Raw genomic sequence first — 27,651 nt, 5'->3', positions numbered from 1 at the left:
AATCTACCGTCATTCGTGTTAGCATCGACATCCCTTGAACCGACAATCGTACCTCACCTAACGGTGGAAGATCTAATTCCACCCATCTTATCAAGCACCACCACAACCTTCGAGTCACCCCCATCATCTTTTGATGTAAACCCCCGAAAAAGGACTAAGTTGACAGGGTTGGCTGAACCTAAAAAACGAAGAAAAAAACCCATCGTCGAGACACCTGAACTACAGCGGCAGATACTTCTAGATGAGATCTTCCAATCGATTATTGGTGCTCCCATCAATTGCTTTTTACAAATACATGTAAATTTAAAAACATTAAAGAAAAATCTTCAACTTCTATTTCAATTTGTACTTCTATTTTTAGGCCTACATTTTTAGCTAAGAGATTGGATTGTAGGAATTCAATCTGTACGTCAATTTCAATTACACTTCTATAAAAAAATTAACATTTCTACCCGCGGATTCGATTGTAGGAAATGTAGTGTTGTTTTGAAGGGGTGAATTCAAGTTTTAAGAAAAACATGGTGGGTATATAAACCTCGGAAGAACCATAATTATTTCATTCTGAGGTTCAATCTAGTAAGCTAAGTAATTGTTTTATTCTGTGCTTCAATCTAGTAAGACAAATAATAATTTAAAACTATGTTTTCGTGTGGCGTATGTGCTAAACAATTTAAAGGAAAATCTACGTTAACGAGACATACTCGCGAACAGCATGATGGGGTGAAATATACTTGTGATATGTGCGGGGTAAGTTTCGCGCGTGTAGGAAATCTGAGGCGTCATTCTCGTATACACTATGCAGAACTGAAGGAATCATCAGGTGAAACGCCTACCTCCGCCGAGGATGCTTTTTCCGACGGTGCCGAGGAGATGTTAGCCCTAGGTGATGCGGTTCTTAGTGCTCGATATACTCCTAAAGATTGTCAATCTGACTTCGAACTTTTTATCACGCCACTTATCCTTAGTTTGATTAAGTATTTGAGTGGACAGTTACTAAAAAGAAAAGGGATAAAGTGGAACATTTTAATTCGAGTTCGTTATGCTAAAGTTCTGAACAACGGTGATAAAGTTGAACACATTCCGTACATCCGAAGTAAAACGCAAACGGCTCTATTAGCAGACCAGTTTCAAAATCAGATGGACGAATGCGTACAACAAATTACGCATCAAATGCATGAATTCCAGGAATTAGGAAGTAATTGGGTTATCGACCGTATTTTGTATCTCCAAGTGAATGTTATAAAGTATTTACCCCTTGTCGGCGGATCCTATATAAGAACCCCCGATAGAATTCGTGATACAAATAGCGTGCTCAATAAAAAGTCTGACGATGGAATGTGTTTTAAGTGGGCATGCTTAGCCCACCTTCATCCGGTCGATCAAAACGCGAATCAAGTTTCAAAGTATAAACAGTACGTGAATGAACTAAACTGCTCGGACATTAGTTTTCCCTTTACACTCAACTCTCACAACTTAAAGAAATTTGAGGTAAAAAACAATCTCTCGATTAACTTGTATGCCTGGGAGAAGGAAGTTTTTCCTCTCTATATTAGCGATGAGAGCGTGATCGAAGAAAGGGAAATCGACCTTCTTCTTTTATCTGACGGTGAAAAAAAAATTTTTACCTCATCCGAAGTCTCAGTACACTTTTGTCCCATTTCACATCTCACAAAAGTCGCATTCACGTGTGTAGACGATGTCTTCACAGATTTTCGGGGTTGAACGCGAAACGAAATCACACCGAGCACGTTAAAATTGCTCAATCCATGATTCGCAAAGAATTAAAATGCCTCACAAAAACCCCGTCCTATCTTTTGACAAGTTCGAATGGATGCAAAAGGTATATATTTCTATTTTTAAAATATTTCCCTTATGTTAGTTGATATCATTTATAGTGTCCATTCATAATTTACGCTGATTTTGAGAGCATTTTAAATCGATATCAAACTTGTGCAAACAACGAGACTATCTCTTCTACCACGAAACTTACGGAACACATCGCCTGTGGATTCAGCTACGTTGTGATAGGCCCAAATGGTGTGTAACTAAATTCTCATCGTAAAAACCTATCTTTCTAACAATAATATTTAGGAGAGCCTAGTGCGCCCGTAACGTATCGAGGTTTAGACGCCGTCCAAATTTTTATCGAGAGTCTGATGATGGAGGTGGAAACCATAACCGAGGTCCTGGAACAGAATATTCCAATGAATCTAACCCCTAGCGAATTGGAAATTAGTAAGAGGGTAACCCACTGCTACATTTGCAGAAAAATTCTCCCTGTTGAGGACTACGTGTGAATGATCATTGTCATCTGACCGATAAGTTTTATTTATTACTTAATTTCTTTGTTCCGTATTTAATTTCCCCTGATTTTAAGCCGCTTCCGAGGTCGGGCGCACAATAGCTGCAACCTCAAAATGCAACTAGGTAAGAAAATCCCCGTGATTCTACACAACTTATCTCGGTAAGTTATTTCCTAATTCTTAACAGCGATCATTTTAACTGTTATTTCTCTTTAAAGGTATGATTCCCATCTTATCCTCCAAAAGATTGGTCTTTTCAAGGAGGAGAAAATAACGGTCATCCCTAACAATACCGAGACCTATATCAGTTTCGGGTTTGGGAGATTACAATTCCTAGATTCGATGCGATTTATGGGGGCTTCGCTGGACACCCTTGTTCAAAATTTAGCTACTGGTGGAATTGATAAATTCAAGATCCTTAGCGCGTCATATAACCCCGAGCAAGTAAATTTAGCTCTCAAGAAGTTGTCTTTTCCAAATGATTATATGGATTCTATGGAACGATTTGAGGAAACTGAACTACCGTCGAGGAAGGCTTTCTATAATACATTAACTGATGAGTCTATCTCTGAGGCAAGCTACCAGCATGCGTGTGAAGTCTAGGAGAAATTTGGAATTAAGACTTTAGGTAATTTTTATCTGTTAAGGGGGGGGGGGATGATATTTTAATATTTATAATTTTCAGGTGATCTACATGACACATATGTCCAAATTGACACATTACAATTAGCATGTGTGTTCGAAGAATTCAGGACAATGTGTCTCGATTTCTATCGATTGGACCCCGCTCACTCGTATACCGGACCTGGCTTGGCTTGGCAGACTGCGCTGCTGATGACGGATGTAAAGTTGGATTTGCTCTTAGACCAGGATATGCATCTATTCATCGGTAATTTATTTGAATATGTTTTCATTTATGAAATTTACAAATTTCCACGTTAAGAAAGGGGTATACGTGGCGGTGTGAGTCTAATTTCCAACCGTTTTGCCGAGGCTAATAACAAGGATTTGCCGAACTACGATCCATCCAAGCCTAGTAACTACATCGTATATCTCGACCTAAATAATTTATACGGTAATTTATGGATTATTAATAAGCTAAAATGCTCTTATAATCTTATTTTCATTGTTTACAATAGGTACCGTTATGAAGGACTATTTACCCATGAATAACTTCAATTGGATTGATGAGGACAGCGATATTTTAGCTGATAGCAAGACGCCCTATCTTCTGTCTTATACCGAGAAGACCATTCTGAACACGCTAGACGATTCACCCCACGGATTCATTCTCGAGGTGGATTTGGAATACCCCAAGGAATTACACCGTTCCCATAATTGCTATCCGCTAGCACCAGAGACGAGGGAAATAACCACCGATGAGTTTTCCTCATACTATAAATCATTGATGGAAAAGAATGGTCTCCCCCTGAAAGACACTCTACCTAAACTCGTACCTAGTCTGGATAACAAATGCAACTACGTCATACACTATAGGAATCTAAAATATTACCTTTCGAAGGGTCTAAAATTAACCAGAGTACATAAAATATTATGGTTTAAGCAAGGCCCTTGGTTAAGCCCTTACATAGATTTCAATTCGGAGAAACGGAAAAACGCTACTAATTCATTCCAGCGCGACTATTTTAAACTGATGAACAATAGGTACCAAAAGGCTAATCAATATTCATTATCTTTGTTATTAATTGGACGTCTAACAGCGTTTTCGGTAAGACCACGGAAAATCTACGGAATCGAATAGATTTCCATCTCGTACAAACCGAGGAAAGAGCGGTTAAAAAGGCATCATCACCAGCCTTCCAAAAATTCATTACGTATCATAATGAATTGGTCGGAATCCAGATGGTTAAGAAAACTTTAACCCTAAATCGACCCATCTACACTGGCTTCTCAATATTAGATCTTTCCAAATTATTTCTATATCGATTTCACTACGATTTTATTAGAGAGAAATACGGAGATAAGGCCATTCTTCAATTTACTGATACTGGTTTGTTTATTTATCTTAAATCCCCCCTCCTTCCCCCACTAACTTTATCTTCAATTCATAGATAGCTTAATGTACGACATAAAGACCTTAGACGTATACGCTGACTTTAAGGAGCACGCAGATCGGTTTGATTTCTCCGGTTGTCCGAAATCGCACCCTCTTTTCAGCGATGTGAATAAGAAGGTCCTGGGTTAGATGAAAGATGAGATGGATGGAGTGATAATAAAGGGTAATATTTCCGAAAAAATTATTTTCTTAATCATGTTTACACCTCTACCTTTATTAGAATTTGTAGGGTTAAGACCTAAGATTTATTCTATTCTATCCGAAAACGGTGAAAAGAAAACCGCAAAGGGAATCCGTCGCCGCGTCGTCAAACGATCAATTCACCATGCTGATTATCGGAAATGTTTATTTGGCGAAGAAGAAACGACGTGCAGTATGAAAAGGATTGTGAGCACTAAACACAATCTGCGTACAGTTCACCAAACCAAAAAGGCGTTATCCGCTTGTGATAACAAAAAATATATCCTCCCAGGAGGAGTGCGCCCCCTGGCATATGGGCATTTCTTTATCGAAAAATTTAACCAAAAATGTAAAGAATTAAATATAAAACCGTGATAAACTTGAAATTATAATTTTATTGAAAATGTTTTATACATAAATTATTTTATCATATTATCGCTGGCGTTTTTATCCGTAGAAAACCTAGATATAGTGAATGTAATATAGGCGTGCTCTAGAGTCAGAAGATGACCACGAAATTTGAAAATAAACTTTATTTTGAAAAATTGCTTAAATATGTTACACTTTAGATATGATTCATACTCCTTTTCAGTCTTATTATATACACTTTAGATATGATTCATACTCCTTTTCAGTCTTATTATATACACTTTAGATATGATTCATACTCTTTTTCAGTCTTATTATATACACTTTAGATATGATTCATACTCCTTTTCAGTCTTATTATATGATTATTGAAGCGCTTCGCGATCTTCAGATCATTTTGTCGCTGCCTCCGGGAAAACCCATCCAAAAAGCTTTTCGTACTTTTCTTCGAACTTCTATGTATAATATTGTTACAGTGGTTTTTAGATCTCAATATGTAAATAGTATTTTTTAGACTAGAATGTTTTTTATGAAGTTCAATCGAACGCCCTCTGCCCCCAAGTCATGTGATACGAGAGATAAGGGGATGTTTACCTTTAACGAACGGGACAAGATTATCGGAGAGTTGAGTCGTGGCATTCACGGGAATTAAGTGTGTATTTTTAAAGAACTGACGATCAATAAATGTGATATTAATCTAAGTTAAAACTCGGAATTATTATTAAAGTCCGCGACTTGTACCCACAACATACTGCAACATTTTGGTGCCAGAAGTGGGATCCTTCACAGATGCTTTGTTACGTCTGTTAAAGAACACAAAGCACCGAGAAATATTCAGCGTGGACCGTACTTATCTACTACTTGGACATTTAAAAGAGCAATACGATAGAAATGGCATGTCAGTCGAACCCTAGTTTGCAGATTGGATATTTCTCAGGAAATTACGGTGAATCGGCCGAAGAATGGCTAATTCAGTTCGAGAGGATGGCAGTACAATTGAAATGGAGCGCCGCAATCAAATTAAGTGCCGCACCTGGCTACCTGTTTCCCAATAGCACCGCCTACAATTGGCATAGAGTAATCGGTGAGAGCGCGGCAGATTTTGACGAGTGGAAAAGGACTTTCCTGGCAGCATTTCCAGATCGTTTTTCGAAGGAAGAATGGAAACTTCAAATGAGAGCCCGTACTCAACAGCCGAATGAGAGCTACGAGTCATATTTTTTCAACAAACTCGATTTGTGCAAAAGAAGTGGTCTTTCCACAACAGACGCCGAAACGCGGACACATCTACTAACGGGCATGGCCAATAGAAATCACGCGGCCGTGATTAGCTCGATGACATTGGCAACTGCGGACGACATACTCACACAAGCGAAAGCCTTGCAAAAATCTGACCATTTTCATCAGGTCGGCTTTCTAGCTCCTCCAACCCCAATCGCGTCCGTGCCGGTTCAGTTCGCGTCGCTACCCGGTCAGGCGTCGATCGCGTATACGCCTCACGCTTCTACCGCATACGGGTTTCACGCAGTCCCGAGTCCGTATCCTGTTGCCCACACTCAGCAGTATCATACGGCGGCACCCATTGATTACTCCCAAGATTTGTCGACCACGAACCGTCAGAACAATACCAGTTCCCATCTCACAAAAGCTACCCAGGATGAAGACCCCAAGTATAGAGCGTTGTCGGAGAAGATATCCAAGCTAGAAACTGCACTTGAGAGGATGGAAGAACGACAAGAAAGACCTGAGTTTAGACATTCACGCGGCGGTTACCAATACTCCAGGAATTATCGGCAAAGTTCGTTTCCTCGAGGATCCGGATGCTACAGTTGTGGTAAATATGGTCATCTAGCACGCGACTGTACGGACCCTCGTAATGATAGCCGCGTCTCTAGAGTGCGCAACGACATTTCCGCTAACGGGTCGGGAAACGCGAGATCAGCTCAATAACGGGGGTGTCTGAGCTGTTAAATATTACTCCTGATCCCCCGCAAACTTTGAAACGTGCCGTAGTACCGGTTGTGAACGCGTTGGTCGGAAAAATCGGTGTAACTCGAGTCTTATTGGATACAGGAGCGCGAAAGTCCGTCATAGACGAATCATTAGTGGTCAGCAATAACTTGATAGGAGATATAAAGCCGTGGGAAGGACCCCCGGTTATCGGTTTCGATAAACGGATCGCAACTCCAAAAGGAGTTATAAACGTGGCGGTGACGGTTGACGGTTTTGACACAGTTCGGGTAGAATGTTTTGTAGTATCCAATTCCATCCTACCCTTGGTACTAGGGGTTGATTGGTTTACTGCCCTGGAAGCGGGGATCGTTTTTGACGAAGGGCGGTTCCATTTAGTGTCCATGGATCGCAACAAAAAGCTTCGATACCTCCATCCCGTTACTGCTACCATTGGCGTGTCTCAATCGTCGTCAGAGTAACCGAGAATTCAAGACAACGGACAGTCCAGTGAGTCTATCCTTCCGGAGGAAACTTGTATTACAATCGAGGTAAAAGAACAGAAATTTCATGTAATGGCCGTCGAGACAGTGACTATTCCCTCTCGGTCTGGTACTTTTGTTAACGCGTGCATTCAGTGTAACGACTCTAAGTTTTTATGTAGAGATATGTTAGTACATGTTCACAATAGTAGCAACCCGCGTAAAATTTTCAGTGTCCCCGCTAGTATTGTAAAGATGAAACAAGGAATGACCCAAATATTTATTCTAAACCCAAGTAATGAAATGATTTCCTTTAAGAAGGGAGAAAAAATTTGTAGCGCGAGTGAATTATCGAACACATCTCAGCAGGAGGACGAGCCTTTTCGTTGTTGTTCCGTCCAATTGGAAGGGGAAGAGATGGGAAATAGAGAACCAAATATGGTTAATAATGTAGAAATTTTGACAGAAATTAGGGACCTAGAGTTAGGCGCAAACTTAACTGAGGAACAGTCCGTCTCCTTTTGAGTGAATATAGGAAGTCATTTGCGTTTGACAGTAAAGAGTTAGGAAAAACTACTATGGCAGAACATACGATAGACACTGGGAACCATCGTCCCATCAAACAATACCCCCGTAGAGTTTCACCAGCAGAGAAACAAATTATCTCTGATCAAATTAAAGAAATGCTCGATACGGGAGTAATAAGAGAATCGTTTAGTCCATGGTCTAGCCCTGTCGTTTTAGTCAAAAAAAGAATAAGACTTGGCGTTTTTGTATAGATTATAGGCTTCTAAATAATGTAACAAAAAAAGACGTTTATCCGTTACCCCGTATTGATGATACTTTAGACCAATTGATTGGGAATAAGTACTTTAGTTCATTGGATTTACGTAGTGGCTATTGGGAGATGGGTGTGGCGAGGGAGGACATGGAAAAGACGGCCTTTGCTACCCATCAAGGCTTGTACGAATTCACAAGACTACCATTCGGCTTATGTAACGCACCAGCGAGTTTTCAGAGACTTATGGACCGGGTCCTCGGTCGGTTAAAGTGGACCATGGCTCTGGTATAATTAGATGACACAATCGTATTATCAAAAACATTTTCTGAGCACCTGGACCATCTACGGCAGGTTCTTAACGCTATTACTACTGCAGGGCTAACGCTTCAGCCGGCGAAATGCGTCTTCGCATCACAACAAATTAGCTACCTAGGACACATCGTCAGCAAAGACGGAGTCAAGCCAAATGAGAACAATCTTAGAGCTGTCCGGGATTTCCCAACGACCCAGACTATACGCGAAGTTCGGGGATTTTTGGGGCTTACTTCGTACTACCGCAAGTTTATTCGGAACTACGGAGAACGTTCTCACGCGCTTACGAACTTGCTAAAGAAAGGTAGCATTTGGTGCTGGGGTGTTGCGCAACAATTAGCCTTTCAGGACCTAAAGGATGCCCTACAAAACGCGCCGATACTTGGTCATTTCGTCGAAAATGACAAGACTGCGTTACATACAGATGCGTCAGGACACGGGCTTGGAGCTGTTCTTGTCCAATATTGTCAGAAAGGACGCGAGCGTGTAATAGCCTATTATAGCAGGAGGTTGAGCGAAGCAGAAGAAAAACTACATTCGAGTGAATTGGAAGTGATGGCCGTTGTCTCTGCCGTAGATTATTTCCGGCCCTATCTCCACGATCGACCTTTCGATGTGGTGACTGACAACAGCGCTCTTCTCTGGTTACAAAAGAAAAAGAATAACAGTTCCAAGTTCGCTCGCTGGGCTATCTGCTTAGAAGAGTACCTCTACACACCTATCCATAGAAGCGGAAAGAACCATCAAAACGCCGATGCTCTATCTAGGGCCCCAATTTGCCCATATGATCCCGGGAGTTTAGCTGACGAAATACCGACATGTGCCGTACATTTTGAACCTATCCCTCTTGAAGAGTTAGCACTGGCACAGCAGAGCCTCCCAAAATTGAAGGTCCGAATGGTCAAGTTGCAAGATTTGGAACGGACCACGATCGGAGAGGCACGAATAGCTGACTACACATTGAAAAATGGAGTTCTTTTTCGGGACAATCCGCATGGTAGCGGTAGAAAGAAGCTATTGGTTGTCCCACCATCATTGCGGCGGACAATTCTAGAATTAGCTCACAATTCCGAAACGGGTGGACACATGGGATTTGACAAAACATTAGCAAAAGTACAAGAAAGGTATTGGTGGCCTAAATTAAGGAAGATGGTACGTCGTTATGTAGAGTCATGCGCCCCTTGCCAGTTTCGGAAGATACCACCTGGCCATTCAGACGCTCTACTGCACCCGATCCCACCACCTTCTGAGCCTTTTGAGGTGGTCGGTATTGACCACTGTGGTCCGTTCTTGAAGTCATCTCAAGGAAATAAATATATTCTCATCGCTGTAGACTATCTGACCAAGTGGATAGAAGCCCGAGCAGTTCCAAGTACCGAATCTGCCCATGTTACCGACTTTATAAGGAACCAAATTGTAATGCGACACGGGAGCCCTCGGCTACTTATAAGCGACCGTGGGACCGCTTTTCTCTCTAGAGAGACTGAGCAAGAACTTACCAAATGGGGAATAAAGTCGGCCGCGAGTTCCAGTTATCGGCCTCAGACGAACGGGTTGGTAGAGCGGGCCAATCAGACCATGGCCAAAATCCTTTATAACTACGTAAATCCTGAACACACGGACTGGGACGAACACCTCCAATCATCCGTCTTCGCGAGTAATTCTTCGGCCCAAGCAGCCACGAAGCGTACACCATTCGAACTGCTTTATGGGAGGATCCCAGTACTCCCAGGCGAAGCAAACATTGTTCCCCCCGAAGTCACCCCTATAGATGAAGAAGTACGAATCCAACAGGTTCGGAGAGACAGAGAAGCGGCACATAAACGAATTCGGGAGAGTCAAATAAAACAAAAAACCAGATATGACAAAGGACGGCGAGGAGCACAATCACATGACATTGGAGATCTGGTGTTAGTACGAAATCTTGCACGGAAAAAGGGGAGAACCTCTAAGCTGCTTCCAAGATACCCGTACCAGGTAGCGAAAAGAACAGGTCCGGTCAGTTATAATGTAGAAGATCCACCGTATATGCGCACGAGTAAACGTCACCATATTCTTACCGTGCATGCCGACCACGTAAAACCGTTTCGAAATCACAATTACGAAGAGGATGAAGATTTAGAAAATGGTGAATGGACAGACGAGGACAGTGATAGCGCTAGTAGCTCGGACGATACTATCATTTACGATCCGAACGCCGTAGTAACGGGCCCTGAAAGCACAACCATCACTATACCGGACCAAGTACATTCCGTTAGCCGCCCTCGCCGCATTCCTAAGCCAATAGCACGATATGGTAATCTAGTGTGTTTTCCGTCTTACTAGCTAGGGGTATAGACTGTTTTCTGTTGTTCCTTCCGGTTAAAAAAAAATCTATGTTATAGTAACTTTAAGCCTTAAGTTTTTGGTAATTCAAGTACCAATTGAGTTGTTAATTTTAAGTCCAAATGAGGACATTCGAACTGGAAGGATGGCCGAGATTGTTACAGTGGTTTTTAGATCTCAATATGTAAATAGTATTTTTTAGACTAGAATGTTTTTTATGAAGTTCAATCGAACGCCCTCTGCCCCCAAGTCATGTGATACGAGAGATAAGGGGATGTTTACCTTTAACGAACGGGACAAGATTATCGGAGAGTTGAGTCGTGGCATTCACGGGAATTAAGTGTGTATTTTTAAAGAACTGACGATCAATAAATGTGATATTAATCTAAGTTAAAACTCGGAATTATTATTAAAGTCCGCGACTTATACCCACAACATACTGCAACAATATACAAGGCACTGTATTGACCGCAAACTTTACTATCTAGACTTTGTAGCTGTCTCCCCCATATGACCATTTCTTACAATGTTCCAATAAAAATGATCTTACACTAGGGATAAAATATGGTGGTAAGCCGTAGCTATCGAAATAATAACCGACACGTAGGGCGTCTATATAGATGGAAACCCAGTGCGACCCCCTTCTATTGTGCTGGTCAAAGTTTATGATGAGAGACATGGGATATTGGGAAACCTTATGAGGTAGCCTATCCGAAGCAAAAACGCCCAAAAAACTCGGTGTTTTTGATAGGGCGTAATTTAAATCTACTGTGTTTGTTGCTGACATAAATAATCGACAATCACGTTTCTATTTTTATCAACTTGAATTAAGCTTTGAAACTCGGCGTAAACGATGCAAACAACAGCTTCGGGTAAAAAGGTCGGAAACCAAGATCTAATCGTAATTGCCATTGTTTAACAATATTCCAGAAGTTGGAATCACTAGCCGAAATATCAGGGGTTAAATCGAAGGCATATAAGGTGTACCCGTTAGCGTACTCGAAAGGGGATATATCGTTACCGTCGTCCTTATAATGAATATTACACCCTGAAAACAAGGTGTGGTACTCTCTCATAAACAATTTTTTAGTAAAATTCGGTGTTAAGGCTTTAGAAGGTATCTGATCGTTATCCACATACAAAGCTAAATGATTCAAATTGTAATTTTTAAAGTTAAAGGGGTTATGGGTGTAGCTACCCTTGAACGCCTTGTTGGAAACTAGACCGATTATGACGCGAGTAGGGAGGGCACCTAGATATATATTTTCGAAACTCTGACTCTGCGTGTACGCTGACAAAGTTTTCGTTTTTATCTCGGTACGCGTAAAATTATACTGGGCAGCACCTCTAGCGAGAGCAGCTTCATGCGCCAATAATATTTTAGGTGCCAGTTTAACCTTGCGTACATTTATCCCATATTCTTTAAGCAATATTTTGCAACCCTTGAGGGTCGCGGTCTCTTTAAACATCAGCACAAATTCGTCTTTGTTTCTCGAGAAGCTCATTTTAACATCTACAGCATTCACCAGATATTCGGGTATATTAAACACATCGCTAAATACGGGACAGTAAAATTCGATATCCACAGATTTTTCGACGGCTTTCTTTCTGACAAGGAGACCGCTGCCGGTTAGATCATCCATCTTACCCGCCTCGTCTTTAGCCCAACCAGCGCAAGACAAATGCGTGTTTTTAGCGGCTAGTCCATAGTTTAGAAGGGATTCGATGTAAGCGCGAAATGAGTAGTTGTTTGCCGCCGGCGTTACGAGGGTGGAACCAAAATAGATTTCACAATTTCGCCATAAGGAGTGAGCCGCGTTATTTACGAGAGCCACCACAGCATCGTCCGGTAGAATCCCGCCGTTATCTTTGGTCACACTTAACCGGGTGTAATGCATTGTTTGGGCTAAATCCATGTAATAATCCCCGTTTCCGGGGATGTGGTATTCGACGGTAGAGCTGTCATTGAGCGCTGATAGAGGTCCGTGTTCTATACTTGTCTGGGTAGGTGTTGAAGCAAAAATATCGAGTTCACTCTTCAGGGCTTGAACGGAGAGCATTTTTATCGCGAGAAAATGTCGCGTGGTTTCTTCTTTGCTCCCTTGAGAGTAACTGAGAGTCTTTTCAGCTTGAGCCTCTTTATAACGCCCGACCCTTTCTGAGGGTTGATTTTATTGTCCATAGTCTCGTTAAATCAACGCTTGGCAGCCGATTTTATATTCTGTCCTTCGGCTACATCGCCTAATATTTTATACCCCGTCGTAGCGGCTTTAACGACTAGATATTTAGCGCTCTTAACTAATAAGGGTCTAGCCCATCTAAACAAGCCCTTGAGCAAGCCCCCTACCCCATGACCTTTTTGGTGTGGTCTACCAGAAAAACGCTTGAAACCCCTGAACCCACCTGGTCACGGTAATACGACCGGTACTCGCAACGATGACCTAAGACGTCTGGTTTGGGCACGGTCTAAAATGTAGTTTACAGGTTGTCTGTCCGAACTTGAATGCCGTCGGTTGACCTAAACTTGTTTTTATATCTATTTCTAACGTCTCGAAATAACGTTTAGCAACATTAAAATAGTGAGGTGAATCGAACGTTTTAGTGACTATAGAGCCATGGAGTTTATCTTCAACAACGACAATACGAAGTAATGGCGCTATCGTATCGCCTACCAGTTCATTGCTTACTATATCGGAATAGACAAATAGCTGATCCGCTATGAAATAATTTAATCTGGCGGGTACGTCGCTTCTTAAATTTATCTCGGATTGATCGGGATGGCAACTAAGGGGCAGAAAATCCTCGTCATAGCCGAGGAGTTTAGATAGGACCAGGGAAAAGGTTATCGACGCGTTTCGTCTTGCAAATACAACCACGTGATTGGTGAGGGGGTCGCTGATAAAAGAAAAACGAGATGCGTATTCCCACGACTCGAGGCTGCGGTACAGCTGTTTCAATAGCACGGGTAAACTGATATAATAACCGCTGGGTATGGTGAATATATCCCCTATGGGGGTGGGTTTTTCTACGGTATCAACATAATTTACTACACCACGATTCTTAAAAACAGCTCTGGAACTAGGATCGGTAGCTTGAGGATGAACCGTCGGTTCTTTAGGAGATATTTCAGTAACCGCTAACTCCATGTAACCTTCGCCTTCCTTAACATTATGAAAGGATACTGGATATATTATCTCAACTAGAGCAACCTCCCTATGTCCCCCTCCATTTGTATACATTTTGATAGTTTGGTAGAGTAGCAGGCTGTGGTATTTTCGTAAATTTGCATACTAGCGTTGCTAGGAAGCGTTAGGTAGAAGGGAGACTGCATCTTGAGCGTAAATCCAACTTGACATAGACTCAGGGTAGCCCAACCACTTTACAAAAATCACCTTTTGTTTGTTTCGAGTACGTCTACGAAAAACCTTCTCGATCCTGTACATTACGGCTTTATCTATCGACTGGAGCTCCCTAGCATAAAACACGCCTTTTATAAGATGTTCATCCAAATCTTCCAATCTGAATAGAGGAGGGAATCTATCTATCTTTTCCGTAATCTTAAAAACTTCCATGGTAAAGTTATGTTCATACCCTTTCTCGAAAACCATCTTGTTATGAGAAATTCTAACATAGTCCCCGACTTTCAAATCTATCGTATTATTACGTGCGACTATCTGTTTAAAGTATTTTCCGTAGATAGTGCCAAAAACTTGATGTGCTTTAGTTTCCGTAACCTCGGAGGGGGCAATTATTATGGCTGAGTGGAAGGAATTATTATATGCCTGAACCAAAAACGATAATACATCCAAATATCTCTTGGTATTATTATGGGTAAAGTACCTGTACATACGCCCCTTTAAAATTTGATTAAAGCGTTCTACTATACAAGCCTTTATATCGTCGTTCTCGGTAGTGAAAAATGCCACCCCTTTCTCCTTTAAATAGGCCTGAAAAAGCTTATTCTTAAACTCTGTCCCTTTATCCGTCTGTAACTTTGATGCTAGTGTATCCTTAAATATTGACTCGAATGCGGATACCATCTCTACCCCAGTTTTTGTTTTCATGGGTATTGCCCACGCCTTTCTACTGAAACAATCAATCACTGTTAAAATATAATTATAACCTTCGTTATATTTAGCTAAGGCTCGCATATCATTTAAATCCGACTGGTATTGTTCGTCTATATGGTGAACCATAACCTTGTTACATTTAAACTTTCTAAAAACCTTTTTGTGTAAAGTATAAGAATCCCTACCCTTTAACCAATCTAACACTTGTTGTCTGGAGACCCCCGAGGGTTTCGCTGCCAAGTATAACTTTTCCACCCCTCCATAACTAGCTTCGTGAGACGGATTAAAATAAATTCCTTCTAGGATTTCGAAGACATTTTGTAGGGGAACCATGGGACTCCTATCAGTCCAACCTTTTTAATCTTTTTCACCGTAGTCTATTTCTTAGTGGAGGATTTGGAGATAGCAGATAACGGGTTATTTGCAAGAGGTAGCCGAGTCTTTTTTACCGATGATGTTCGATTATGCGGTTGGAACCACTGTGGAGCATGTTGAGCTAGCTAGTTCGTTACGGCGTAAAATCCTCTCGGTTTGGTGTTTGAGCGCGATGTAGGTCTGACAAATTCTAAAACAATATCCCTAATATCCGATCCTGGCACTATAGAATTTTTAACAACTACTTCTCCGTTAGCTAACCACCTAAGCTGACCAGGGATATTTTCAATATGATCAACTAACTTCTTAAAACGGGCTATATATGCTTAAGAGGAATATCATCCATCCGCGCTACGTTTAAACTCGATCTAGGGTTGTTCTCTAACAATATCTGCTTCGGTTGCTTGGCTATAGTATGTAGATTAGTGTACCGTTGTAGAGTCTGCTCGTACAGACGCCATTTTGAACTATCATCCAAATCCTTTCGAACTAAAAAAGAATTCATATCACCGTCTAAAACCGTTACCACCTGCTTTTGAGGGTGGGGGAAGGGATCATCTTTGAGCGTCTCGCTAGGGACGAGTAACATTTTCTGGGCGTACTGCATAATTATGAATTATTTCCGGCTATCGCGCTGATAATCGTAGAAACGAGGGGGAAGATGAACGAGAAAACTCCACACCCGTCTTGAACTAGAATGGCGCGTTTACGTTTCCAGGATAGTTTTTTACTGGCAATCTTCCTTAGTTTCCCCGAATGTTTGGCTAACCGAGCTTTTTGAGACTCGTTTAATTTTACTTTTCCTTGTAATGTATTATGTATACACTCTGATATGGCGTCGATTAATGATTTCTTGGCACTTTTCGTAAAATTCGCCTCTGACCACGTTTCGATTTAGCTAAGACAGAGAGCAAATCCTTTTGCGAGTGAACAGCGTGTCATTCTTGTAGAATGCCGCATCGTTGGAGAGGCTTTCTAATTTATACCCTGGGGACGTAGGCGACACCCGACTCGTGAGGAGATACTCCGGTTCTAACACGGTGGTTCTCCGGACATCGCTGATTCATATCAAGTAGTAGATAACCGAAGGGGCTACTCGTTGCGTCTCGATAGGCGTCGACAACGAAACGCCAGTTTTCAGGGAACATCTGTCTGGCAATTGTACTCAATTGTTGTTTATCACGAGGCGACTTCATGAGTATGATATAGTGCGCATTCAAAGAAATATCTCGAGAGTCTTTAGATTGGTGAAATAAGTTTTGAGTGATGAAAATTACGCTCAGATTTCTATGATGACTACCTTTAGTAAATAGGGAACCGATTTGCCCTTTGTTTTCTGTCATTAGATCGTCGATTATCAGGAGACAGGGTTTACTATCGTTATATTCAGTTAAATTTGGTAATCCCTCCTTGAAAATAACTTTGTCTTTCAATTTATCAAAAAACGGCTGCCATTCTCCGTAATACCAATGAATCTCACTAAATTTAGGTGAGAACATTACATTCCGATACTCAATTAGTTTGAGAACCAGTTGTGTCTTACCGGATTGGGATGGACCAGCCAAGATGGCGTTAAATGTATGGTAGAATGGATACATGACCGAATCTCCCTACCGTCAGCGAATAAATGGCCGAAGTCAAACGGGTATTCGCTTATACAAACCCCTTCGGTACAGGAATTTCTAAACGTTCAATTTTATGACGGTTTAGGTTATTATAAACCATCGTTTTTAAGTAGAGAGTTTAATTTCATCTCCATAGAAACGTTCATCTAGTTTTGAAAAACTCTATCGAAATCGATCATTTGTGAAATGAATTTCCCATAGGATTAACCCTATTTTGCGAAGATGTTGTCACCTAAATTCTAACGTTTTGGTTTTGAAAACTTGAATATAAACGGTCGTTTAGAAAAACTTCTAATCGAACTGTTTCGTGATAGAAAAATTCGCCGCAAACGATCGGTTTTGAGGAAATATTTGCAAAACTTCATAAATAGTACAGTCAATCTGGGGTTTGACCCGGAACAAATTGCGATAGTTTTGAAATTGGGGACTTTTATAGAACTTGAAGCGCTCTTTCACATGGTGCAATCTCCCCCAATCAGCAACTTGAGGAAAATCCGCCATCTTGAAAAATGGCCGCCAAAATTACTAAAGTTCTACGTAACTTTGGCTGTAATTATCGGATTGAATCACAAAAAATCTTATAGTGTATCTTAAGACATTCCACACGATTTACCTTTATTAATTTTTAGCGTTAAACCAACCGGAAGCTGGCAAACATGCATTAAAACCGGCTAGATTGATAAATTTCGTGAAATGCAAAGTTTCTACCGAAAGAATTTAAAGATTTCTTTAAAATTTCGCTGTTCAAATAGTAGGACGCGCTCTTCTAAGACCTTTTGTCTATCCTACGATTAAAGAGGGCTAAAAGTGTCCGCCATCTTGAAAAATGGCCGCCCAATTACGCTAAAATGATCATAACTCGTGATCTAATCATCCAATTCACAATTATACTTTTTTTTAATTACTTGATAAGATTGATTTATTTTGTGAAGAAAACCAGTGGCGGCGCCAGGATATTCTTTGGTGTAAGTTAAAGGTTTTTCACAAATATGGGCCCCCTTAATTATTGTTAAGAAAATTTTAGAATTCATTGCTTAAATTGTTTGTGAGTATTTATTATCGTAACACAAAGCCGGTCTGTGCTTTTTTTGTAAGCTTCAAAACATTTTCCATAAAGATTAGTTAAAGGGGCACACTTTATAGGTTTCGACATTGATAGACAAATACCTTAGTCTAATCGATCATGATATTCAGATTTCAAAAATGTGCGAAAGAAACGAAACCATTTCAATCCGAAAGGGGATCCGACTCATCCTAGCTAATGCTAGTGGCGAATAAACAGTTGCATTAGAGAGTTTAAGCTGAAACTACGCGTACTCTATATTTAGCAGTCCTTAAGGCCCGTTTTCCATCTAGCTTTTCAAGAAGGTTTTGCTTCAAAAACTGAAGCATAACACTATAGCGAAATCAGAACCCGTTTTCAAACGCGCTTTTTTGGGCGCTTTTCAATCAGATTCGCGTGAAATAATCGAAAAGCTGATATCCTACATGGATAGATATTTGCTTTCCCTTTTATCCTATAAAGCGCTGACCAGGTAGTCAAGTGGTTACGTTATTTCTCTCGACCAATAGAGTAGTGGCACTCCATGTTAATTTCTCATAGAGTGTAACATAGCCAAGGCATGCAGATGCCATTACTCTATAGATCATCAATATTTTCGAGCTTCATATTTATTGCGATTTTTTTTCGACAGCCGCGGGTTTTAATAACAATAATAGTAATAATAACAATAGCTTTATTTCATGGATATTCCTATCAGTTTACAACTGGTTTACTTAGGAGTCCGGTTTAAGTTAAAAATGTTAATTAAAATTAAACAATGTCTTTGACATATTCCAGGATCTTTGTTTTAAAAACAGATATTGAATTAATTCTTTTTATGTCGTGTGGGATAGAGTTCCATAATTTTATTCCCCTGCTTTTTACGGAATAGAAGAATTTGGATTTTGAAACATAGTCTTTATGTACTCGGATACTTATTGTTAAAAACCTTTTGCATAAAAATAGCTAAATGCAATGTATGGAGTTGATTAAGTGTTAATCTCACTCGCATTTAATTACATTCAACTACACAACAGTCCTCCTGACTTCGTATCAAAATTAATGTTAAATCTGACACCACCCCCATTTGTCACGGACCGTCACAAATTTCGAAACCCCCTCCCCCAATAAGAATGTGACGTAGTTTATTTACGATGCCTTAGACATGTTTATTTTTACGTGAAATTTTTCACATCCTTTTTGTCAGTAGAAACAATGGGCTTTAATAATTTCCTTTCTCAACGAAAGTGGGGCCAAAATATACTACATTAAAATTCAGGGCGTCGCTGGGCCCCTAACGGCGTTTATGGGCCCCCAAATTGAAACGAAAAGTAGGCTGTAGCCTGTGTCGCCTACCCCTGGCGCCGCCACTGATTAAAGGATGATAACATTCGATTATGAGTGCAGGTGTACTCTGTACTGGGACGTCAATGGCTATTAGTTCCAGTTCCAGTTATAGTTAATGTTAGGAGGGAAAGATGGCGCTAAAGTGTAATTACCAATTTTAAAGCTCATGAATCAGAACTGAAAATTCATTTCAAAGTAAATTATTTATTTAAAACAATTTGTTATTATAAAAATTAGTTATATTATTTAAAATATCAATTAAAATTAAACAACGGTGCAAAAAATGACCAAAACTCTTAGAAGTTAAACTTTAGGAAATATTATAAGAAACAATTTGAGTTATGAAAGGTGTGACTTGGATGATTAGATCACGACTTATGATCATTTTAGCGTAATTGGGCGGCCATTTTTCAAGATGGCGGACACTTTTAGCCCTCTTTAATCGTAGGATAGACAAAAAGTCTTAGAAGAGCACTTCCTACTATTTGAACAGCGAAATTTAAAAGAAATCTTTAATTACTTTCGGTAGAAACTTTGCATTTCACGAAATTTATCAATTTAGCCGGTTTTAATGCATATTTGCCAGCTTCCGGTTGGTTTAACGCTAAAAATTAATATAAGGTAAATCGTGTGGAATGTCTTAAGCTACACTATAAGATTTTTTATGATTCATTCCGATAATTACAGCCAAAGTTACGTAGCACTTTAGTAATTTTGGCGGCCATTTTTCAAGATGGCGGATTTTCCTCAAGTTGCTGATTGGGGAGATTTCACCATGTGAAAGAGCGCTTCAAGTTCTATAAAAGTCCCCAATTTCAAAACTATCGCAATTTGTTCCGGGTAAGGCCCTTTTTTGAGCTAGATTGACTGTACTAAAACCTGTAGTACCCTTATTTTATAAAGTGTGACAATTATTTATTATCGTGTGATATCTTCTGATTTTTTTTAATAGTAATTTTTTCGATTTACAAGCAATATTACAAAGCATATATTCGCAGAATTGTTCATCCAGAAATGTATTCGCGGTAAAGTCTTTTGTAATCTCGGAATAACTCATTTTACTCATAGCTAATGTAAAATTCATTTCCACACGTGTATTCCAGTCACACATTATGCATTCGTGTTTTATTTGAGAGGGATTATCCCACTCACATCCATCACAAGTTTTAGAAATTGTTTCCCTTAACTGGTCTAGCACACGTTTCTGAATTTTCTCGTGAACCCGTTTAGCCTCACCTAGAAACGTTGTAACTTCGTCGTATTTATCGAATAATGATAGCCAGAGTGGTTTTGAAACGGTGAAACCGACTTTCGTAGGGAAGTATTTCCCGTAATTCACACCACTACCTAGACGCATTTCTCGAACACTAACGATCCTAATGCCTTGAAATATGGATAAGTCAACCCGTTTTGTTTAAGATCCCTCGAAAAACCAAGATGACGGGGCAACCGACTCGTTGTCCAAGAAGGACGTGATTTCTCTACGCTCTCGGTATAGCTCCTGGAATTCGTCCTCAGTCAAAGTAATTAGTGAACTCCCATCCAAAGAGCCTAGCTGAATTTCACAGTCCGGTGTTATACTGATTCCTTTGCCGATTGAAATAGGTAATACTTTGGCGGTGAACCTTAATATAAATATCATTAAAACATATCCCAATAACGCTAAATAGCTCGCCTACACTTACATCTTGAATCGTTCAATATCGTTGGTACAATGAATACGACTTGAAACTTAACCCCTTTTATACCAGCGTTTTTGTTCACTTAAGTAATTAAGAGTAAGCTTAATCTTTCGAGGGGATAATATACCCTGTTTTGTAACCCATGACGATGAAATCTTTACTTTCCAAAATGAAAATGAGGTATTAAAAATCTCGGAGAAACTATGCGATCGAGATGAACTGAATAACCGTATTCTCTCTCGTCAATAGCAATGAGAAAGCTGGGTATAAAGGAAAATAAGCCTGAACACCACATGTTAATGTATAGAATACCTCAAAATTGAATCGACCGTCGAGTGTAGCCGCGTTAAAGAGAAACACCTCCCGTCCTATTTCTTAAGCCTAATCATGGGGAAACTAAACGAGCCATCGACGGTACGGTCCATCTAATGAAAGCCTATACCTCGCACGTTAATCTATAGAACCTCAAAATTGAATCGTCCGTCGAGTGTAGCCGCGATAAAGTGAAACCTCTCCCGTCCTATCTTAAGCATAACCCCTTTGACGGGAAGAACTAAACGGCTTCTTCCGGCCAATGACGAACAATCAACGGCATAGTTTATCCGGTAAAAACCGTCGAGGTGAAAACCCCATAGGATTAACATGGGATTTTTTCACCCTGTTATGTAGAAGCCCCACTTTACCATTACTCATAGAGGATTTCCTTTTGATGGCGGCGGAACAAGATTTGAAAATATTCATTCCGAAATTACACTACTTAATTCACTATCCACGTCTAATACTAGAATTTGGTCCGCTGATTAAATATTAGTTTATGAGATATGAAGCAAAGCACAAGTGTTTTAAAGAAATAATCAAGCGGTGCTGAAACTTCATTAATGTTTCCAAGACGGCTGCAAAACGCCACTAGTATCTTCAATGTTATCAGCTAAGTGGTGCTAACGGTTTAATATCAGATAGCGTTGATGAAGGAAGATCAGTTTTAATTAAATGGTCATTGCTACCTATCAATTTAATAGAAAAAATAAAACTTTACATGCAAAATCAATATCCATCAAAAGTAGTTGATGAACGATACGAATCACCTATACTCAAGCTTCATGGAGTTAAGTACCAAAAAACACAGTTATCGTGATATACCACTATTTCTCAAAATTACTAATATCATACAATGCTGAAAAATGTGGCTACTTTGTGGTAGGGTTTTTGTGTCCAGCCGGTTTAATAGCCACTATACCACTATAACTCGTTTAATGTATACGACGCCATGGACTGGAAAATCTTAGAACCTGGGTCTGAAATAAATGGTTTCTACGCTCTTGAATTATATGAAAAAGATAAGAAACATTATATTCCATTACGACACAGTTTAAGCAAATGGTCTAAAGTTTAAAATAATTCCATTTTGGCTGTTTTTTTTCCTTCGAATATTTGGAACTCATTTCCCTTTAATATTAAGTGTACAGTTTTTATTTGAAGTGACAATTTCAATTAAAGATGCAGTTACCTGTAACCTAACCTACTAACTACCCCAAAATTTTAAATTAAATGAACCGTCTACTTAGAACTTGAATATTCGGGATGAGTGGAAGAAAATATTTCTTTTTATTCCCTTTGACGAACCTGACATACATAATTTGTTTTAACATAACTAGGCCTACTGTCATTATTCTAAAATTAGAAATGTCTGTTATAGACTGTGAATAAACATTATTATCACTTTCACCTATTCAAAATACTTCATTGTAAATAGTTTCTTTTATTAGGATACGGACTGTTCAAAAAATTAGTAAAAATAGATGAAAATGATAACTATTAAGAGTTTTTAATGAAAGTTTTGGACACATTCAAAATTGGTAACACGAGTGAAAGCTTAGTGTTACAAGTGTTTGAAACTAAATACAATGATTTTACTGGACATGGAAAATGAATTACCCGATGATGGGTCACGAACTAAAATCACTGTTATAGAATCTAAAGACATGTCAATGGTTAACACTAACACAGGTCAAAACGATATCCATGAAAGTGCAGTTGAGGAATCTCTTAATGAATTATTTGGGTGATTTAATTTTACGAAGTTCTTTCCCTAAGTTATGATAAATGTGTTTAGGCTGGAAGCAAATAATATTTTATTTTATTCAGTTCAAATTCCAGACCAGCTTTTCCTGTCATTTACACCGTACCAAGATTTTGTCACGAAATAGAAAATATGATTCTGAAAAAGGATTTATCCTGTTATGAAAAGTAAGTTTAATGCTTAATTAGTTAGCATTATTAAGTTAAGGTAAGTTATATGTAAGGTTGTTAAGTGTAGAAAAACTATTTTGGTTTACAACCAATTAACTCATTAATTATAGATACACCTCTCACGATCAATATGTTGAAACTGTGAAAAGGTTAATTCAAAAGCACAATTTCCTGAGTGATCGGGATGACCATGGAAATCAACTTCAACCACCAAAGCATATGCACGTGACCTACATTTAACTAACAACCACGAACTTTAAACAGACTACTTGGTGGCAAGCCCTGCGTAATAAATTCAAGCATATATATACAAAAATTAATAATAATAAAAAAAGAAAAGTTCAAAATCCAAAAATTGTCCACCGATCGTCGTTCCTTCACTAGAAAGCGTTCCTTATGACCGGATCAAACGTAAATTTGCCCAGGAATGTAGTATTTCTTTCGCGAGATGGATGGCTTCCCAGTTATTCAGTCGGTCCCCTACCGCTAACATCTCCCGTAAGCACAGCTCACGCGTCATTCCCAGCCAACGGTTTGGGCCCCTAATGTCCTCCAATATGGGACAGTCAAGGAGGACATGTTCGATGGTTTCCAGCTCATCATCTTCACATATGGGGCATTGTGGATTGTCCCCAAAAATCTGGAACATCCTCCAGGCCGTGGCCAAGGCCCCGGTTCTCGCCTGGAAGTAAAGCGAACTGGCTCTGTCGTTGTTATAAAATGTCTCGAGCGATGGGTATGGCTTTTCCTGGTATAGCTCCAGTGTTGGGTGTTTTGCAAGATCTTCCCTCCACAGTCTCTGCGATGCTTCCAGTACCGATTCGCCGATCACGTTCTGCCATGACCGCAGTGTGGTCACCCCTTGGCGCGATACATTTGAGCCAAATTTCCCGTCCAGATGTTCCGTACGGCGAACCCATTTTGTATTGAGACCCATGGCTCGAATGTACAGGTACACTTTTTTCGCTATTCGCTCGTCTTCCATGTACCGCAACCGACCCAGGTACCTCAGTTTACTCTTCGCTTCCCGTTCTAGAAATGTTGACCAGCCCATTTCCCCTTTAATCGCACTATACGCCCTAAGGAAGTTTCCTCCTACCGCCAGCTTTCCGACCGCATTCTGAGCCCGTTCGAGGGACTTTTGAGTCGTGTCCTTTACGCATAATACCTCGTTACCGTAAGTAAGGCTTGGTACTCCAACTGCCTTTCAGAGTGTGCGTGTGACTTTATATTTGTCGAAGGAGTGAGCTCCTATATGTTTGACAGCCCCTGCTAAACGTTTTGCCTTTGTACTTAACGCCACTTCATATAGCTCCAGATAATTGCAGTCAGTACACATTTTTACACCCAAATACTCGTATTCCATTGCACTTTGTAATTCCTGGCCTTGAATATTGCAGACAGGGTTGGGTAAATGGACTGGATTATTGAAGATAAGTATATTGCACTTCGCAACTCCAAAGGACAAGCCGTGGTTATCGGCAAACTCGCCACATACGTTCAACAGCCCCTGCAGCTCAATTGGATCCCCCGCCGAGATGAAAATGTCGTCTGCAAATAGTAAACCAGGGATTCGACTATTTATGTGCTCGTACGAAGGATGTTTAATTTCAAAGCCCAGTCCAGAACACTCCAGAAGTACCTCTAATGGTCGCAGGAACAATGCAAAGAGTAATGGTGATAGGGGGCATCCTTGTTTTAAGCCCACTCGGCTGATTAGTGGCTCCGTTTGTATCCCCCCGAACCTGTAGCAGTACGTCAGATTACTGTATAGTGCCTTCAGAAGGACAAGTGAAGCACCCAACATAGGCAGGCTTGGATTGACACAAAGCCCAGGGGTAAATGTTTCCGTACCAGGGCGAACAGCTTTATATTTTAGATTAGCCAAGGTTTAATTTCTCAAACCTTCTTGCACGTATTTATTTTTTGATAAGTCAGTTCCTTCGAAAATAGTTTTGAGAAATGATTCGTTGGGTTCTTTACGACGCTTGCTTATGGAGCCAAATTTCACTGCTCCAAAGTGAACAGTTGGATTGTTCACATGTGTCCACTTCAAGTTTAAAAGCGGTAGCTAGCGTAATTTCAAAGAATAAGGGGTTATAGTAAGGACCCGTGTGACTAGTGGAGCTAAACTAGCTTCTATATCAATCATTCCTACTGGTAAAGCAATACTGGCAGCTAAGACTCTTGGGAAATCAAATTTGGATCTTCGTCAATGTTAGTCATGGCAGAACAGTTTTCAGCGGGAAAAAATCGTTTTCGACTTGAATTTCACAAAGAAATGAGCGCCTATTTCGAAGTTTCAGTTTTTTAATATTCTGCGAGTCTTGATCAGTTCCAAAATTTTTTAAAGCTGAATAACTTCGTTGTTGCTCTTGCTTAAGTTGCAGTTTTTCACTCGACTTTCCCGGCATGTGATTGATAAAATCTAGCCCAGAAAACAGTGTTGTTGAAAGTTTCTTGCTGGTGTTTGGAAGACCCCAAGCTCTTGGTTTGGATGTACATGCTAGACCATCTGCTATGTAAGCTCTCCCATCTTTGAATTTAGCAAATACCATAACGATGCACCCACATGCTTACAAACGCCCCCTTCACCAGCTTTGCAGCTGCACCAAGAACACTCTACTCTACCCGTTTCTCCATTCAATTTTATAGCTACATCATATTGTAATTGTAGAGTGAAAGACTTTAGTCTTGATATATACATATCATGTTGATGAGGCAACATTTTCATTTACCGAAACAGTTTGTAAAGGTTCTTTGGAGGAACCAGCGCTTAGAAAAACCTCGGCCACTTTATTTGCTTTAAACATCCTATAACCCTGAGGAAGGTGTTTATTCGCTTTTAAATTTTTTTCTGTAGTTTAAGGATCGCACTTTCATCAACTCTACTTGGTAATACTTTAAGCAGTTTAGTCCAGTTACCTTTCGGTAGTATTACTTTTTTGTTAATTAATTTCCTTTTTCTTCGGTTTCCTTGCATTCGATCTAGTAATTAATATTATTAAAATATATGACGTCTTCATCTAATTAATCAATATTTAAAATAACTTACTCGTTCTCCTGTGTCCTTTAATTCCTAAGAGGTCAAATCACCGTCGAAGCGGTTAATGAAGAGGGCCTTTTTCGTAACCCGTTGCCTTCGCGGAAGAACCGGAGATAACTGTCTTACGCTCTGCCAATCGGCGTGGCTGTCGATCGGAAGCGGCAGTAGATCCATTCTGCTGTAGTTTCTTGGCAAAAGTATCAGGAGAGATGACCGGAACCGTCAGGTCTCGATTAACTAGTGGGGGAAAAGTGGGTGGAGCACGAAATCCCGCAAAGGTAGTGGGCGGATAAATCTCTGGCTGCCGTGTAGAAATTTGTAGTTTCAAGCTGGCATTTTCTCTCTCAAGGGAGTCAACACGTTTTTCCAACTTGTCAATGTTGGTTTGCAAATTAACGAGCAATGACTGAGTGTTGTCCAATTTATGTAATATAACACCCAGGATAGAGTCGGGCTCTCGGGTTAAACTGTCAGAACGCAGAAGATGGTTGAGATCGTCATGGACCTCGTTTATTGTTATGGCCTTTTCCCCAGTATTAGCCGGGTCAATGGAAACTTCCCCAGAGTCGATGTATTGGACGAACTACTCATACGGGCAGCTTTCTTAGACGCTTTACATTCCTTGCATGTAAAGAAAGTCGCGCAGCAAGTCGACGCAGAGCACTGCTAACGCAACTCCTTCGCAAAAAGAGCCTGGCCACAACAGACGCATGGATCCTTAGGCGGAGGCATTTAAAGACCTCAAAAAGAGGCACAAAAACTATACTATATCTATAATTACGTGTATTTATTTGAAAAATGATTCTTAATCGTTGCTTCTCTGAAAACACTTTTTCAGCTTTGGACCCGGTTGCTTTGCGTCATGGGAGTCTTAACGGTGATTGATATCATTCACAAGCGAGTGAAGAGAAATCCAGGATCAATGATGTCCTTCGCTTGTCAGAAACTCTTCCTTTATTTCAGAGCCATTTTGGGAAAAGGTAGAGTCCACTCACTTTGCGGAAACTAGAGTGGGCGTGAATTTTCTTTTCATATTGACGATAGAATAAGACGCTCGGTTTAATGTTTCTCAGAGAAGCAAAAGCACCGAACCCGAATTTCAAACGTGCTACATCATGGGCGCCCGATAGCCTTATTGCTATTTTAAACTCAGTTTATAATCCATTTTAAAGAAGAAACAAAATGTGCGCAGTTCTGGTCAAATCTACATGGGACTTAAAATTTCATGTTTGGACACCAAAATGTTAGCCCTCTGAGCCGAGTGGACTATCACTCTCGACTTAATATTTACCTGAATTCGCGACTGCTATTTATCGATAAGCAACTGCAGGCGTTATAATTAAAATGCTGAATTATTCAAGCGATATAATAAGTTTTATTCATTGCTCGCTTGCCGTGTAATTACTACTTTCTCAATATACCTCAGCAGTATTTT

General features: G+C 40.1%; 1 protein-coding gene across 1 annotated transcript; it reads left to right on the top strand.

Annotated features, from left to right (window-relative positions):
* The first annotated feature begins 1,786 nt into the window (after window positions 1-1,786).
* Window positions 1,787-5,581, top strand: LOC149635042 (uncharacterized). The gene is made up of 12 exons (XM_089850914.1): window positions 1,787-1,840; window positions 1,896-2,037; window positions 2,092-2,293; window positions 2,378-2,464; window positions 2,522-2,895; window positions 2,989-3,192; window positions 3,247-3,378; window positions 3,443-4,032; window positions 4,167-4,314; window positions 4,376-4,504; window positions 4,601-4,767; window positions 5,465-5,581. Exons 1-12 carry the CDS (start codon window positions 1,787-1,789, stop codon window positions 5,579-5,581), a joined length of 2,346 nt encoding a protein of 781 aa, XP_089707040.1.
* The last annotated feature ends 22,070 nt before the right edge of the window (window positions 5,582-27,651 follow it).

The sequence above is a fragment of the Phalangium opilio genome, unplaced genomic scaffold (assembly GCF_054372755.1).
Source record: "Phalangium opilio isolate 3A_F unplaced genomic scaffold, DU_Popi_V2 ptg000095l_1, whole genome shotgun sequence".
Lineage (NCBI taxonomy): Eukaryota > Metazoa > Arthropoda > Arachnida > Opiliones > Phalangiidae > Phalangium > Phalangium opilio.
This window is presented reverse-complemented; position numbering and strand designations above follow the sequence as displayed.